Source organism: Hyla sarda, unplaced genomic scaffold (genome assembly GCF_029499605.1).
Source record: "Hyla sarda isolate aHylSar1 unplaced genomic scaffold, aHylSar1.hap1 scaffold_552, whole genome shotgun sequence".
Taxonomy (NCBI): Eukaryota; Metazoa; Chordata; class Amphibia; order Anura; family Hylidae; genus Hyla; species Hyla sarda.
The window spans coordinates 1-18,377 of NW_026610564.1; the positions used below are offsets into that span (position 1 = coordinate 1).

At 45.9% G+C, this 18,377-nt stretch overlaps 3 protein-coding genes across 3 annotated transcripts in view; 1 reads left to right on the forward strand and 2 right to left on the reverse strand.

Annotated features, from left to right (window-relative positions):
• Positions 1-7,388: 7,388 nt before the first annotated feature.
• LOC130339773 (histone H2B 1.1-like) lies at positions 7,389-7,801 on the reverse strand. Its single transcript, XM_056554070.1, has one exon. The coding sequence runs from the start codon at positions 7,785-7,787 to the stop codon at positions 7,407-7,409; it is 381 nt and encodes a 126-aa protein (XP_056410045.1). The 5' UTR covers positions 7,788-7,801; the 3' UTR covers positions 7,389-7,406.
• Positions 7,802-8,097: 296 nt separating this feature from the next.
• Positions 8,098-8,563, forward strand: LOC130339772 (histone H2A type 1). Its single transcript, XM_056554069.1, has one exon. The coding sequence runs from the start codon at positions 8,098-8,100 to the stop codon at positions 8,488-8,490; it is 393 nt and encodes a 130-aa protein (XP_056410044.1). The 3' UTR covers positions 8,491-8,563.
• Positions 8,564-10,143: 1,580 nt separating this feature from the next.
• Positions 10,144-18,377, reverse strand: part of LOC130339796 (uncharacterized) — a 75,469-nt gene continuing 67,235 nt past the window's right edge. The window contains exon 4 of the mRNA XM_056554090.1: positions 10,144-10,476. Within this exon, the coding sequence (XP_056410065.1) occupies positions 10,162-10,476 (315 nt within the window). The 3' untranslated portion in view covers positions 10,144-10,161. The remainder of the gene's footprint in view (positions 10,477-18,377) is intronic.

Below are 18,377 nucleotides of genomic sequence, written 5' to 3' on the forward strand. Positions count from 1 at the left end.
ATGTGATATGCCCCCAAAACACCATTTCAGCAAAATTTGCTCTTTAAAATACCATTGTTGTTCCTTCTCTTCTGAGCCCTCTAGTGCACCCACAGAGCACTTTACATCCACATATGATGTATTATCTTGCTCGAGAGAAATTGGGTTACAAATTTTGGGGGACTTTTTCTTCTTTTACCCCTTGTAAAAATAAAAAATAAAATATGGGTCTACAAGAACATTTTAGTGTAAAAAATGCAGACTTTGATTTTTCTCCTCCACTTTGCTGCTATTCTTGTGAAACACCTTGTTAAAGTAGAATATGTCATGTAAAACCAATCTCGGAATCAGAATGAAAGGTAAAAGCATCTCAGAGTTATTAATGCTTAAAGTGACAGTGGTTAGAATTGCAAAAAATGCTGATTTGGAGTTACATTGTGTTATTTGAGTGTTCCCTTTATGTTTCTGAGCTGTGTAGTTCTTTGCTTTTGGGATGAAATGAACATAAGAGAACTGATGAAGCAGATTGCCTCACACTATTGTGCCTAACACATGAGATTCCAGCTTGCTCTTTCTGAGTGTTGCTGTGTAAGAGGGGGCGTGAAAGAGGAGTTTCAAAAACTGTGATTATCTGTTGTGCGGAGTGAATCTGTGGAGTGGGTGCGACTGCCTATAGCCCACATTCTTATTTTGGGTAAGTTTTTCTCTTTTGCACATAGTGGGATAACTGTTAGAGTTTAAACACCCTTTTTCATTTTTTTTTTTTTTTTTCTCTGTTCCACCTCTAGGGGGAGGAGGAGTAGATTGGGCACAGGTGTATAAATCTTAGCTTGGGACTCTTATTGAGAGCTTGCTCTTTCTGAGTGTTGCTGTGTAAGAGGGGGCGTGAAAGAGGAGTTTCAAAAACTGTGATTATCTGTTGTGCGGAGTGAATCTGTGGAGTGGGTGCGACTGCCTATAGCCCACATTCTTATTTTGGGTAAGTTTTTCTCTTTTGCACATAGTGGGATAACTGTTAGAGTTTAAACACCCTTTTTCATTTTTTTTTTTTTTTTTTCTCTGTTCCACCTCTAGGGGGAGGAGGAGTAGATTGGGCACAGGTGTATAAATCTTAGCTTGGGACTCTTATTGAGAGCTTGCTCTTTCTGAGTGTTGCTGTGTAAGAGGGGGCGTGAAAGAGGAGTTTCAAAAACTGTGATTATCTGTTGTGCGGAGTGAATCTGTGGAGTGGGTGCGACTGCCTATAGCCCACATTCTTATTTTGGGTAAGTTTTTCTCTTTTGCACATAGTGGGATAACTGTTAGAGTTTAAACACCCTTTTTCATTTTTTTTTTTTTTTTTTCTCTGTTCCACCTCTAGGGGGAGGAGGAGTAGATTGGGCACAGGTGTATAAATCTTAGCTTGGGACTCTTATTGAGAGCTTGCTCTTTCTGAGTGTTGCTGTGTAAGAGGGGGCGTGAAAGAGGAGTTTCAAAAACTGGAGTTTGAAAGCAGGAGGTTGAGATCGCTGTGAGTTTTCATTTTTGAACCCACAAGGTCTACAAAAAATTTTAAGTGTCATTTTGACTGTCTGTTTTTTTTTGTGAAATCCCCATAATTAGATGGCCTCCATGTTGGAAAATGCAGTCCAATGTACATCCTGTTCAATGTATGCAATCCTTGAACAACAGTTTGAGGGTGCATATTGTTGTGCGAGATGTGTGCTAGTTGTCCGTTTGGAAGCCCAGATCCTGCATCTAGAGGGGCGACTGGCAACAATGAGAAGCATTAACAACATGGAGAGGAGTCTCCTGCTCACTGAGCAGGCACTCTCGGGAATAGAGGTGGGGGAGGACAGTGGGACGGAGTTGCAGGACAGTCAGGCAGTTAGCTGGGTTACAGTTAGAAAGAGGGGTAGGGGAAAAAGTGTCAGGGAGGCTAGTCCTGAACTGGCACACCCCAACAAGTTTGCCCGCTTGGCAGATGAGGGGGATGCCATTACAGAGCTAGCAGAACTGCAGCAGGATACCGCCTCTGACCGCCAGGGAGGTGTCTGCTCCAGTAAGGAGGGAGGGAGGAGTACAGGGCAGGCCAGACAGGTACTAGTGGTGGGGGACTCAATTATTAGGGGGACAGACAGGGCAATCTGTCACAAAGACCGGGATCGCCGAACAGTGTGCTGTCTGCCTGGCGCACGAGTTCGGCACATCGCGGATCGGGTTGACAGGTTGTTGGGCGGGGCTGGAGAGGACCCAGCAGTCATGGTACATATTGGCACCAATGACAAAGTAAGAGGTAGGTGGAGTGTCCTTAAAAATGATTTCAGGGACTTAGGCCGCAAGCTTAAGGCAAGGACCTCCAAGGTAGTCTTTTCTGAAATACTACCAGTACCACGAGCCGCACCAGAGAGGCAGCGGGAGATCAGGGAGGTAAACAAGTGGCTCAGAAGCTGGTGTAGGAAGGAAGGGTTTGGGTTCATGGAGAACTGGGCTGACTTCGCTGTCGGTTACCGGCTCTACCGTAGGGACGGGCTGCACCTCAATGGGGAGGGTGCAGCTTTGCTTGGGGAGAAGATGGCTAGAAGGGTGGAGGAGTGTTTAAACTAGGGACTTGGGGGGAGGGAACCTACAGCAAAGAGGGGGAAGATAGTGTAGATAGAGAGGTGGGAATTATAAATGTACCTGGGGGTGGAGCGGAGGGAGGGGTTAGAATAGTTAATAGGAATAGGCTTCATAGGAAAATAAAACTTACACCCTTGAATCCCATTAACCCCAATAACATAAAGGATGGAAATGTAAAGTGTATGTTCACAAATGCCAGAAGCCTAGCAAATAAAATGGGGGAGCTTGAGGCCTTGATACTGGAGGAACATATTGATATAGTTGGGGTCACTGAGACATGGCTGGACTCCTCGCATGACTGGGCTGTCAATCTGCAGGGGTTTACATTGTTTCGCAAGGACAGAACGAACAGAAAAGGTGGTGGAGTCTGTCTGTATGTAAGAAGTGGTATGAAAGTCAGTGTGAACGATGCCATAGTGTGTGATGATTCTGAGGATGTGGAATCATTGTGGGTAGAATTACAAAAGGAGGGAAATACTGAAAAAATAATATTTGGGGTAATCTACAGACCCCCTAATATCACTGAAGAGATAGAAGTTCGGCTTCATAAACAAATAGAGAGGGCCGCCCGGGCAGGTACAGTGGTAATAATGGGAGATTTTAACTATCCAGATATAGATTGGGGTCCGGGGTTGGCTAAAACTACAAAGGGGCGACAATTCCTAAATTTATTGCAGGATAATTTTATGGGCCAGTTTGTGGAGGACCCAACAAGAAGTGATGCCTTGTTGGATCTGATCATTTCCAACAACGCAGAGCTGGTTGGTAATGTAACTGTGCGGGAAAACCTTGGTAATAGCGACCACAATATAGTTACTTTTGACTTAAAATGTAGAAAACAAAGACAGGCGGGGAAGGCAAAAACATATAACTTTAAAAAGGCAAATTTCCCTGGGCTGAGATCTGCACTACAGGACATAGACTGGGGGGAGGTGTTCTCAAATACTGATACAGAAGGTAAATGGGACATCTTTAAATCAACTCTAAATAACTATACAGCTAAATATATACCAAAGGGGAACAAATATAAACGATTGAAACTAAATCCTACATGGCTGACACATGATGTTAAAAGAGCAATAAACAGCAAAAAAATAGCCTTCAAAAAATACAAATCTGATGGGTCAGCGATAACATTTAAACAGTACAAGGAGCTTAATAAAATCTGTAAAAATGTAATAAAAACAGCAAAAATTCAAAATGAGAGACAGGTGGCCAAAGAAAGCAAAACTAATCCTAAATATTTTTTTAGATATATAAATGCAAAAAAAACAAGGACAGAGCATGTAGGACCCCTTAATAATGATAATGGGGAGGTTGTCACAGGCGATCAAGAGAAGGCGGAGCTACTGAATGGGTTCTTTAGTTCTGTATACACTATGGAAGAAGGAGCTGACATTGGCCAGGTCAGTGCTGGTAACACATCATGTAATGTACTGAACTGGCTTAATGTAGAGATGGTACAAGGTAAGTTAAGTGATATAAATGTAAGCAAATCCCCAGGACCGGATGGACTACACCCAAGAGTTCTTAGAGAGGTAAGTTCAGTAATATCTGTACCCCTGTTCATGATATTTAGAGATTCTCTGGTGTCTGGTATTGTGCCAAGGGACTGGCGCAAGGCGAATGTGGTGCCAATCTTCAAAAAGGGCTCTAGGTCTTCCCCAGGAAACTATAGACCGGTAAGTTTAACGTGCATTGTGGGTAAATTGTTTGAAGGACTTATAAGGGATTACATACAGGAATACATAGGGGATAATTGTATTATAAGTGATAGCCAGCATGGGTTTACTAAGGATAGAAGTTGTCAAACCAATCTAATTTGCTTTTATGAAGAGGTGAGTAGAAGCCTTGACAGAGGAATGGCTGTGGATATAGTGTTTCTGGATTTTGCTAAAGCATTTGATACTGTCCCTCATAGACGTCTGACAGGTAAGTTAAGGTCTTTGGGTTTGGAAATTTTAGTTTGTAACTGGATTGAACACTGGCTCATGGATCGTACCCAGAGAGTGGTGGTCAATGATTCGTACTCTGATTGGTCCCCGGTTATTAGTGGTGTACCCCAAGGTTCAGTACTGGGACCGCTGTTGTTTAATTTATTTATCAATGATATAGAGGATGGTATTAACAGCTCTGTTTCTATCTTTGCAGATGACACCAAGCTTTGTAGCACAGTACAGTCTATAGAGGATGTGCATAAGTTACAGGATGACTTGGATAGACTAAGTGTCTGGGCATCCACTTGGCAAATGAGGTTCAATGTGGATAAATGTAAAGTTATGCATCTGGGTACTAATAACCTGCATGCATCGTATGTCTTAGGGGGGATTAAACTGTCAGAGTCACTGGTAGAGAAGGATCTGGGTGTACTTGTAGATCACAGACTACAGAATAGCATGCAATGTCAGGCTGCTGCTTCCAAAGCCGGCAGGATATTGTCATGTATCAAAAGAGGCATGGACTCAAGGGACAGGGACATAATACTCCCCCTTTATAAAGCATTGGTACGGCCTCACCTGGAATATGCTGTTCAGTTTTGGTCACCTGTCCATAAAAGGGACACTGCAGAGTTGGAAAGGGTGCAGAGACGCGCGACTAAACTAATATGGGGCATGGAACATCTTAGCTATGAGGAGCGATTAAAGGAGTTACAATTGTTTAGTCTTGAGAAGAGACGTTTAAGGGGGGATATGATAAACGTATATAAGTATATTAATGGCCCATACAAAAAAAAATTGAGAAAAACTGTTCCAGGTTAAACCCCCCCAAAGGACGAGGGGGCACTCCCTCCGTCTGGAGAAAAAAAAGTTTAGTCTCAAGGGGCGACACGCCTTCTTTACCGTGAGGACTGTGAATTTATGGAACGGTCTACCTCAGGAACTGGTCACAGCAGGAACAATTAACAGCTTTAAAACAGGATTAGATACATTCCTGGAACAAAATAAGATTAATGCTTATGAAGAAATATAAAATCTCATCCCTTCCCCAATATCGCGCCACACCCCTACCCCTTAATTCCCTGGTTGAACTTGATGGACATATGTCTTTTTTCGACCGTACTAACTATGTAACTATGTAACTATATCCCTCCAAGTAAACAGGTACCAGCCCATTAATCTAACAGATTTGAAAAACTGGAAGCGCCTGGAAATGTTTTAGATCTAAAAGTTATCACAAATATCATCAGGTCTGGATGAAGCCTCAGAAGCATTTACTGCATTCACAATGAGGACTGAATCCATCAGCCTCATCTCCTTCCTCTGGGGACCTCTAGTGGTGGTTTGTAGTATAGTTTCCATCTGTCTTCACGTAAACTCACTGCCAATCTTCATATCCTATTAACCCCTGCAGTGACCTTTCAGGTGTTTTGTCTTTGATCAGTTCACTTTGTTGTTACATCAGTAATTATTCTATTTAGAAACATTATAATTGAGGCTTTGAAGCGCTAATATTAATCATCTGAACAGAATAGAAAAAATATATAGTTTCCCACCGAGATCTCTCCTGTATCGACGGGATCCCGGTCGGCGGCTGTAACCATCAGTCTGTGCACACGGTTGGTTCCCTGTGTTATTTCATACATTTTATCCTACAGCCCAGTACACACTACTGATCTCCGCACAGCAGCTTTATCCCCTGTACATCTGATCGGAGGAGCCGCATCATCTATTTACTGGATGTTTTATTGATGATTTGTATTTCTGCCTTTTACCATCCAGTGATCCAGTTGTATTTTACCCCTTTTATTTGTTCTCTATTTTTATTACATTGTACATTTATTGTTTATGTGGATATATAAGAAAGTTACTGTCAGTTCTAGTCCCAGGAAGATCTCATCCCCCATAGACCCCCGATCACACCCAGCAGATTATTACCGCAAGAACAATCAGGGGCCGGAGGTCTAGGAGAGAATTTCCCGGACGACCTCTGCAAATCTATAAACGATCAGGTATAATCTCCGTCCATCTTCCTCTCTTCTCACTTTATTCTATCACATTTTATATGGATGAAGAGTAAAAGATCGGGAGAAGCGATCAGCAAGATCGGGAAATCACTGTCCACGAGGAGCCGATAGATACACAATGAACACAAAGTATGGAGCTATAGCTCCGCCCCCAGGCGGCAACAAACGGTTAAATCATTGTTAACCCTTCAGTGACCGCGGTATTTTTTGGTCGTAACAATTTCTGCTCTTTGTTCCCCAACAATCCTCTCTCCTAGACCTCCGGCCCGATTGTTACTGCGGTAATAATCTGCTGGGGGTGATCAGGGGTCTATGGGGGATGAGATCTTCCTGGGACTAGAGATGGCGCAGACCCTCCCTGTAATGTGTCTGATCGATTGTTTCCTGCCCAGTCTGTCTGCGATCAGATCTGATGGTGGGAATATGTATACAGGACCGAACCGATAAGAGATCTGATCGTATCCGGGAGACACAAGGACCTGAATCTCACAATTTGTATAGATGTCCCGGCATCTAAACGGAACCGCAGAAAAGCTACGGGAATCCCGGCGATACCGATCACCACTGTGATACCGATATGTCCGGTCAGTGCAGGAGACACAAACCCCAGACCCGAGACACAATTACTTATTCTGGCGTTAACGTATATATACGGTGCTGATGTAACCAGCAGCCAGATTATGTATCACAGACCGCGATCCCGGAGCAGCACAATATGTACAGTATAAAGCGGCTGCACTGGTATAAACTCGGCCACAAAGAGAATAAAGCTAATTCTAGCAGATAGAAGCTCCAGCTCTATTATAGACAATGTGGCGGCTCTTAGAAGAGCCTTTGGGGTGACAGCAGGAGGCGGAGCAGGTTACTTGGCGCTGGTGTACTTGGTGACGGCCTTGGTGCCCTCGGACACGGCGTGCTTGGCCAGCTCTCCAGGCAGCAGCAGGCGCACGGCGGTCTGGATCTCCCGGGAGGTGATGGTGGAGCGCTTGTTGTAGTGAGCCAGGCGGGAGGCTTCCCCTGCGATGCGCTCGAAGATATCGTTGACAAAGGAGTTCATGATGCCCATGGCCTTGGAGGAGATGCCGGTGTCAGGATGGACCTGCTTGAGCACCTTGTACACGTAGATGGCATAGCTTTCCTTCCTGGTCTTCCTCCGCTTCTTGCCGTCCTTCTTCTGAGTCTTGGTCACGGCTTTCTTAGAGCCCTTCTTAGGCGCTGGTGCAGACTTGGCGGGATCAGACATGATGGTTCAGGATAGTGAAATATTCTCCTAGAGAACAGAGATCAGTAATGATGAGAACAATATCTGCCGATCCTTTTATTCCTGTCACATTCTAATTTAGGCGGCTAAAGAGCTGGCTCCCTATTGGTGGGAAGGAGGGGGCGTGGTCTCACTATCATCTTTCTTTATTCCCCATTGGCTGCTGTATTTGCCGCTGAATATTGGATTTGTATCTGACCAATCACAGAGGCTCCTTCCTTCTCCATCCGGGTATAATAGGTGACGCAGAGCGGGGCTCCATACCGTCTCGTCTGTACAGTGAGCAATAGACATGTCTGGAAGAGGAAAGCAAGGAGGGAAGGTTCGGGCCAAGGCCAAGACCCGCTCATCCCGGGCAGGACTCCAGTTCCCTGTCGGTCGTGTGCACAGGCTCCTCCGCAAAGGGAACTACGCCGAGAGGGTGGGCGCCGGTGCTCCGGTCTACCTGGCCGCTGTGCTGGAGTATTTAACCGCTGAGATCCTGGAATTGGCCGGTAATGCCGCCCGGGACAACAAGAAGACCCGCATCATCCCCCGTCACCTGCAGCTGGCCGTGCGCAATGACGAGGAGCTGAACAAGCTGCTGGGTGGGGTGACCATCGCCCAGGGAGGCGTCCTGCCCAACATCCAGGCCGTGCTGCTGCCCAAGAAGACCGAGAGCAGCAAAGCGGCCAAGAGCAAGTGATCACCGCTTATCCCAGATCATCCCGAACACCAAAGGCTCTTCTAAGAGCCACCACATTGTCTCCTACAGAGCTGGCGCCGCTGATCTCGGGTCTGATAGTGTTATTATTATTGGGCTGTTATGTGGTTTATAAGAACATCCTGCACATCTGCTTCATGACACATAAGGTGTTGGTTGTGCAGAGATGTCATAAGAGGATTTATTTTATCACATCAGATTAATGTCAGATGGACACAGATCTCTGAGCGACCGCCGATCACTAACCGCGGGCATCACCCAGCGCCGCCTCAGTGATCGGCTTCACATCGTCCCTTGGGCGGAGAGGAGTTTATTGTTCTCAGACACAGCCGTCCTGCAGATATCTTCTATTTCAGAGTAATAAAGTTTTCTAATGAACACGTTACTAAACCCTTATTTATCAATGAAATGTGGATGAGGTCACTGGTTGTATACAGTAATAATCGCCCTAGGGAGACATCACGTGGTATTACATGGGGGAGGGGAGAGCGGGAATTTCATAATCCCCAAAGACAATGATCACCGATCATCGGGGGCTATAGAGCCGATGTCTCGTATGAATTTCCCGCTATCGCTGTGTTCCAGCTTCTAATGTGAATATTCCCCAAAATCTAGAGAATTATCATGAAAAATGATTCTACCAGCGGTAACAGAGAATATTCCCTATAAATAACATCTACGAGAAATCCAGAATAATGAGGCGGGAAAGAAAAGTCTCCGGATGTTGTCGCTGCAGACGGGCAGATAGCGATCAGATGGAATTCTCTAGAATATTGTGCGGATGACTCGGGCAGTATTGTAGGGTGTGAACACTGCAGATCACCAGGACCCTGCACTCTCTCTAGGATTCTCTCCGGTCACAGCGGATTATATCCCCGGATCTCTCGTCTATTATCTGATTATACTGAGGAGTAATATAGAGGAACCGCAAGTATCTACAATATAATAAAGCCGCAGCCGCTCATCACATCAGTTCTGTGTGAACAGCTCCATTATTAATAGACCTGCAGGGCGCCCATCTGTAGGGGGTTGTGCACTTAATGGGCGCCCTGAGGTGCTATAGGGTGAAGACTCATCTATCCAGATAGCGGGATATAGATCGCTGCGTCTACCGGATACGATCAGATCTGTATCTGCTAAAACACGGACTCTCTAGGGAGGTTTATAGTTATATGGTGGGGGAAGGGAGTAATGTAATCTGGAGGAGAGGAAGAATACTGTAGATGGTGAGAGTAGTGATAATACCGAGGAAGATGAGGGCAGTAGTCAGAACACTCGGGAGATCTCCAGGTAGATATACTGACAGTTAAAGCGGGAAATACCCACAGACGGATCAGTATCGAACATTAAGGGCAGATTATGTCAGGTGTTTCGCCGATCCGTCGGCCAAGATAATAAGCACCGCCCGGACATGGTGGGAGATGTAGGATCTCTGGATTATGTGCTTTATAATCCCCATCACAGTAAACATCAGTCTCCGATCACAGAAAATATAAAATGGAGAATAGGGAAAATACAAACCGCAACCATCAAAGCACAAACACCGACCACTCATTAGAGAAGACACAAGGAATTGTAGCCTTTCCATAGAACATGTGGGCGGCTCTGAGAAGAGCCTTTGGGTTGATGTGATGGAGCCGAGTAGAAGCAGAATTAACCTCCGAAGCCGTAGAGAGTGCGGCCCTGGCGCTTGAGGGCGTACACCACGTCCATAGCGGTGACGGTCTTCCTCTTGGCGTGCTCGGTGTAGGTGACGGCGTCACGGATGACGTTCTCCAGGAAGACTTTCAGGACACCGCGAGTCTCTTCATAGATGAGGCCGGAGATGCGCTTCACACCTCCCCTGCGAGCTAGACGGCGGATGGCAGGCTTGGTGATGCCCTGGATGTTATCCCGGAGCACCTTCCTGTGCCGCTTGGCTCCGCCCTTACCGAGACCTTTCCCTCCTTTACCGCGTCCGGACATCTTCTCTATGTAGCGAGTAGACTGCAAGATACTGAGTGCGGCCGAGTCCGGCTTATATAGCACATGTGCGGACCTGAAAGAAAACTGGAACAAAGATGACATCATCTGGGGGCGTTTCTTTTAACTACATTTACATTCCTGACCCCTCCCCCCTTTCCGTTGATTGGCTGAACACGAGACAAGAAGGTTTTGAATTTCCCGCCCATTCCAAAACGTTTGCTGCATTTTTCCGATTCTAAATAATCCGTTTTTTTTCTTACCGCGATTCTCCCCAACATTCTAGAGAAGAGCAGTCGTCATTGTACCGAGCGGGAATGGTGATCGGGCAGGTGTGTGAACTGTATGTTACACACATGGGAGAGGATCAATAGCAGCACAATAATCTGTCAGGTGTATAATGTGTGTGCGGGGAGCAGCAGATGGCAGAACAAATCTTGTGAATGGATCGATCACTCGGGCAGCATTACCAGGTCTACAGGACTGCTCACCCCCGGGCACCAAGACTCTGCACACATTGTACGACATTATATGGAGCCCCGATATGTGCAATGAGAGTGACCGAGAATAATCGTCCGAGAGCCTGATCCCACGTGTTAATACCATAAAAACAAATAAACCCATCAATTCTCAGGATGGATAACACCATGTGTACAACCAGTTAACGAAAGAGTTAAATGTACCTCCAAATTTGGGTAAATCAATACCTTCCTTAAATCACATCTATCCATAGAGATCGTCTTATTTATCACAGCAGTATAAATCCTTACAGTTACAGTTTATACAGATCAGATACATTGTGTTACAATAGCGACACCTGGTGGTGAGAGCTTTGTATTATACTCTTTACATGTTACCAAATTGTAACAAGTAATATTTCCCAGGTGCTGACACAAGTTACAGAGATACAAATAGATACAACTATGGATGGTGACTAAGACTTACACCCCCTGCTTATTCTATACCAGATATAAGAGCAGCTGAAATTGTTGTGCTGTTATTGTAAGAGTCTGTAAGAGGATCAGGAACAAATAAATACATCTGCATTGTGCTTGATATAACAAAACATAATAATAAAGTGATGTAATATAGAAGAGTTTGTATATTAGGATGTGGAGTTACAGATTTTCCATTTCCCAGATTCTGAATTATGTGATCTCCTTGTTGGAGTTGCGGGGCAGGAGCTGTGGATTTATAGTGTTTTGTTTAGTTTTTTTAATTTAATCCATAATTACATTAATACCCATAAAATCTAATTATGAAATAAATTATTTAATTGTTCACTATTGATGCATCCACTAGTTATTGATCATTAATACATTGATTAATTATTATGGTTGTAAATATTTATAAATTATATGATCCATGTAAAAGATGGATATCACGGGGGACAGAGATGAGCGAATTTACAGTAAATTCGATTCGTCACAAACTTCTCAGCTCGGCGGTTGCTGACTTTTCCTGCATAAATTAGTTCAGCTTTCCAGTGCTCCGGTGGGCTGGAAAAGGTGGATACAGTCCTAGCAAAGAGTCTCCTAGGACTGTATCCACCTTTTCCAGCCCACGGGAGCACCTGAATGCTGAACAAATTTATGCAGGAAAAGTCATCAACTGCCGAGCCGAGAAGTTTGTGACGAATCAAATTTACTGCAAATTCGCTCATCTCTAATGGGGGATATTAATCAATTCGTGTTGTGGAAAGTTATTTGTGTAGACTGATTTTTCAGCAGTGTTTTTTGGTGCAAGGTGTTAAAAAAAAAGGAGTTACTGGAAGATATTTTATTTGCGCAATAGTTACCAAAGTGTGGTCCAGGCTTACTTAGGTTTTTGACTTTTCAAAGAACTTTGCCCTCAAAATTTGTGACTTTTAAAAAAGACTTTGGTTTCTGAGCTATTAGGTTTGTCACACAAAAAAAGCACAAAAAGTGACTGCGCCTGGCAACTTGCTACAAAAGGAAACAAAAAGAAAGTCCAAATAACTTGATAAATCCCCCCACCCCATGTTCCTTACATATCATATTATGTCATTATATCATATTATATCATGTTAATCCAGGGATCCCTCTAGTGGTGTATAGTAATAGTGCAGCAAGTTTTTCTTAGATATCAAGAAGATGGAGGCCGTGATTGTGACATCATGGTCACGCCCCCTTGTGACATCACATCACACCCATTCTATTCATGTCTATGGGAGGGGACGTGTTAGCAGACACGCCCCCTCCCATATATATGAATGGAAGGGGTGCGGCATGACCATGACATAACCACAACTGCCCCAGGAACCCTGCATTTGTTTAGAAAGTCGGGTGTTGTGCACGGGGTGTGCCGGGTGTGCACAGGCACACCCTAATCACCGCAGCCCGCTGCTGCAGGACTTTCTTTTTTTTTCTCACTACTAAACCCGAGCCCCACCGGACATCCCCGACATCACCAGGCCGAAATCCCCCCCTGTCACAGCAAACCTATCTTGACAACATACACGCCCTCCCCTCAGCCTCGTCTTGCTGGAGGAGCTGCAAAACCACAACACCCCCCACGCCACCCCTCATGTTGCTGGAGAAGCACTGTGAGATCCAGGGAAGAGACACTGACCTGGTGAGACTCCTTTCATGTGTGATCTGTCTGCTAAAATGTGTATCTAATCCCCCAGTGTGTGATCTGTCTAATGAGCTGTGTATCTAATCCCCCCCATGTGTGATACTGTTTAAGCAGTGTATTGAATCCCCCATGTGTGATCTAATGAGCTGTGTATCTAATCCCCCCATGTGTGATCTGTCTGCTAAAATGTGTATCTAATCCCCCAGTGTGTGATCTGTCTAATGAGCTGTGTATCTAAACTCCCCATGTGTGATACTGTTTGCTGAGCAGTGTATCGAATCTCCCATGTGTGATCTGTCTAATGAGCTGTGTATCTAACCCCCCCCCCCCATCTGTGATCTGTCTGCTAGCCTGTGTATCTAAACCCCCTATGTGTGATACTGTTTGCTGAGCTGTGGGTATCTAATCCCCCATGTGTGATCTGTCTGCTAAACTGTGTATCTAAAACCCCCCATAAGTGATACTGTTTGAGCTGTGTATCTAATCCTCCCATGTGTGATACTGTTTGATGAGACCCTGTATCTAATCCCCCCATGTGTGATACTGTTTGCTGAGCCCCTGTATCTAATCCCCATGTGTGATTTGAGCTGTGCATTTATGTTTGATATTGTCTGCTGAGCTGTGTATCTAATCCCCCTATGTCTGATACTGGTTGCTGAGCCCCTGTATCTAATCCTATAATGTGTGATACTGTCTCTATCTAATGCTGTTACACTGTCTGCTAAACAGTGTGTCACCCTAGTAGTAAGGAGATTACATGAGGAGGAGGTTTGTTACAGTGTGTCACCCCAGTAGTAAGGAGATTACATGAGGAGGAGGTTTGTTACAGTGTGTCACCCCAGTAGTAAGGAGATTACATGAGGAGGAGGTTTGTTACAGTGTGTCACCCCAGTAGTAAGGAGATTACATGAGGAGGAGGTTTGTCACAGTGTATCACCCCATAAGTAACAAGATTACATGAGGAGGAGGTTTGTTACAGTGTGTCACCCCTGTAGTAAGGTGATTACATAAGGAGGAGGTTTGTTACAGTGTGTCACCCCAGTAGTATGGTTGGGCATGTCAAAGGGCAGAGCCAATGTGTGGGGTCAAGGGGGTGGCAAAATTAGCTTTCGCCTAGGGTGCCAAAAGTCCTTGCACCAGCCCTGATCATGTATGATTGTGACTGTCTATTATATGTAGGCTTACAGCTCAGGACTACATCCCCATCATGTATGATTATCTATTATATGTAGGCTACATATAATAGACAGTCACAATCATACATGGCAAAACCTAATTTTGACAACCCTTTGGCTCCGCCCATTGAACCCCTTGGCAAATATAAGATCAGGGGTAGAATTAGTCCCGTAAGCCTCATGGTAAATTCTAGAATTGTCCTCCTCCCTACAATTATAACTATACTGCACCTAATGTGGTGGAACTGTACTGCACCTAATGTGGGGGAACTATATTGCACCTAATGTGGGGGAACTATATTGCACCTAATGTGAGGGAACTATACTCCACCTAATGTGGGGAACTATACTGCAACTAATGTGGAGGAACTGTACTACTAACCTAATGTGGGGGAACTATACTGCCAACCTAATGAGGGGGAACTATACTACTAACCTAATGTGGGGGAACTATACTGCACATAATATGGGGGAACTATACTGCACCTAATGTGGAGGAACTGTACTACTAACCTAATGTGGGGGAACTATACTACTAACCTAATGTGGAGGAACTATACTGCACCTAATGTGGGGGAACTATACTACTAACCTAATGTGGGGGAACTATACTGCACCTAATGTGAGGGAACTATACTCCACCTAATGTGGGGAACTATACTGCAACTAATGTGGAGGAACTGTACTACTAACCTAATGTGGGGGAACTATACTACTAACCTAATGTGGAGGAACTATACTGCACCTAATGTGGGGGAACTATACTACTAACCTAATGTGGGGGAACTATACTGCACCTAATGTGGGGGAACCTAATGTGGGGGAACTGTACTACTAACCTAATGTGGGGGAACTGTACTGCACCTAATGTGGGGGAACTGTACTGCACCTAATGTGGGGGAACTGTACTACTAACCTAATTTGGGGGAACTATGCTGCCAACCTAATGTGAATACAAAAATATAAAATTGTACTATTCTTATCCCTATAGCACTTTTATTTTTCTGTGTATGGGGATGTATGAGGGTCATTTTTAGTGCTGTGATTTGTAGTTTTTATCGGTACCATTTTTTAATTTTTTTTTTGCTTTTTAGATATTTGTTATGGTATTTGAAGTGACCAAAAATGTGCTAATCTGATTAGTGAACTATTACGACTTTTGGGACCCCACTTCTGATTTTGCTGAGGGCCATGCTAAGCCTAAAACCGGCCTTGGATCCAATCCTCCTACACTATGCAAGCAGGAGTGTATATATATATATACATACTCCTGCTTGCATAGTGTAGGAGGATTGGATCCAAGGCCGGTTTTAGGCTTAGCATATATATACACACACACATACATACATGAACACACACACGCGTGCGCGGAGTGAGTTTGTGCTTTAGGGTGCACACCCTAATGCAATAGGCTGCACACGCCTATGGTGTTGCGGGAGATCACGGGGGTCCTGCTACTGGGATAGGGGATAAGATGTCTAGCAGTGGAATACTTCTTCAGGGCAGGCAGTTGCACCCACCCCCACTTCTTGACAAATATTCAGAACACGTATTGAGGTGGTGGTGGGGTGTACTCTCTGAGTCCTCAGCATGTCAATAACCGGTAACTAATACTGTTTGTAAATCATATGGCATAATAGCGTGCACTATGAGGGAGATGTGACACTGTTGGTTGATAGTTGTCTCTGGGAATATTCCAATATGTGCACCCTATCTTGTGTTTTTGGGGTTGGTGTTTTTTAGGGGTGGGCCATTTTAAAATGGGAGGGCTCTCTGTTGCTGTATTTAATCCTTTTTGTTAAAAATAAAGCATTTTGTGGACACTTTCTTGTGTCAGTCTATTATAGGTTATTTAATTTTTGGAAACACTTGGTAAAAGCCATTGTGTGTTCCGATACCTTAGTGTGCATTTTAACACTGGAAGAAATCTGACAACAACCAGGAATATTTTATCCACCCTCAAGGGTAGAATCAGAGAGAGTATTCAGTGCAGTAGGCATAGGCGTGCGCACTGGGTGTGCCGGGTGTGCCCAGGCACACCCTAATCCAGTGGCGTTGCGACCCGGGTGCGGCCCGCACCGTGTGACACCAAAACGCTCCGTAGCACCCCCCATCTGTGCCCGACCGTCCTTCACCAGCCCAGACCCCCGCTGTGTGGTGCGCCTGTCCGTCAGGCGCACCGCACAGCGCTGCCTCCTGCTCCTGTTTGTGCCCCGCCCCGCTCCTCTCTGGCTCACCTTCAGTTGGTCCGGTCATGTGACGGCGCGTTACTGCCGTCACATGACCATCAGGACGTCACGCGGTATTCAAGGACGCCGGCCCCAAAGCGTGACGTGACGGTACGCGGCTCGCAGGATTACCGCGCTGAGTGAGTGAATGTTATTTCAACCTGCCTACTGGGTCTGAGGGAGGGGGTTAATCTGGGGCACCGTACTATCATCCTACAGGGAGGGGGGGGATAGGGTTAATCTGGGGGGTACTGCATTCTTACAGGGGGGGAGAGGGGGTTAAACTGGGGGGTACTACCATCCTACTGGCGGGGAGGGGGTCATCAGGGGGTACTACCTTCTAACAGGGTGGGGGGAGAGGGGGTTAAACTGGGGGGTACTACCATCCTACTGGGGGGGGAGGGGGGTACTACCTTCTAACAGGGTGGGGGGATAGGGTTAATCTGGGGGGTACTGCATTCCTACAGGGGGGGAGAGGGGGTTAAACTGGGGGGTACTACCATCCTACTGGGGGGGAGGGGGTCATTGGGGGGTACTACCGTCTAACAGGGTGTGGGGATAGGGTTAATCTGGGGGGTACTGCATTCCTACGGGGGGGGAGAGGGGGTTAAACTGGGGGGTACTACCATCCTACTGGGGGGGAGGGGGTCATTGGGGGGTACTACCGTCTAACAGGGTGTGGGGATAGGGTTAATCTGGGGGGTACTGCATTCCTACGGGGGGGGAGAGGGGGTTAAACTGGGGGGTACTACCATCCTACTGGGGGGGTCATCGGGGGGGTACTACCTTCTAACAGGGTGGGGGGATAGGGTTAATCTGGGGGGTACTGCATTCCTACAGGGGGGGAGGGGGTTAAACTGGGGGTGCTACTTGCCTGCTGAGGGGAGAGGGTTAATCTGGGGGTACTACCTGCCTGCTGGGGGGAGGGGGTTAATCTTAGGTACTACCGGGGGGGGGGGGGGGAGGGTGTTAATCTGGGGCCCGAGTAGGAAGGTAGTACCCTCAAATTAACCCCCTCTTCCTGCCAGTAGGAAGGTAGCACCCCCAGATGCTGGTGGCCTCCATGTCTATTTTGCTTTTGTAGGGAACTGTACTGCACCTAATGTGGTGAATTATACCGCACCTAATGTGGGGGAACATACTGCACCTAATGTGGGGGAACTATACTGCACCTAATGTGGGGGAACTATACTGCACCTAATGTGGGGGAACTATACTGCACCTAATGTGGGGGAACTATACTGCACCTAATGTGGGGGAACTATACTGCACCTAATGTGGGGGAACTATACTGCACCTAATGTGGGGGAACTATACTGCACCTAATGTGGGGGAACTATACTGCACCTAATGTGGGGGAACTATACTGCACCTAATGTGGGGGAACTATACTGCCAGCCTAATGTGGGGGAACTATACTGCCAGCCTAATGTGGGGGAACTGTACTGCCAGCCTAATGTGGGGGAAGTATACTGCACCTAATGTGGGGGAACTATACTGTACCTAATGTGGGGAACTATACTGCCAACCTAATGTGGGGGAACTGTACTGCACTTAATGTAGGGGAACTGTACTGGTGCAGTACAGTTCCCCCACATTAGGTGCAGTACAGTTCACCCACATTAGGTGCAGTACAGTTCCCCTTCATTAGGTGCAGTACAGTTCCCCCACATTAGGTGCAGTACAGTTCCCCCACATTAGGTGGCACCTAATGTGGGGGAACTGTACTGCCAACCTAATGTGGGGGAACTGTACTGCCAACCTAATGTGGGGGAACTGTACTGCCAACCTAATGTGGGAAACTATACTGCCAACATAATGTGGGAAACTATACTGCCAACCTAATGTGGGGGAACTATACTGCACCTAATGTGGGGAACTATACTGCACCTAATGTGGGGGAACT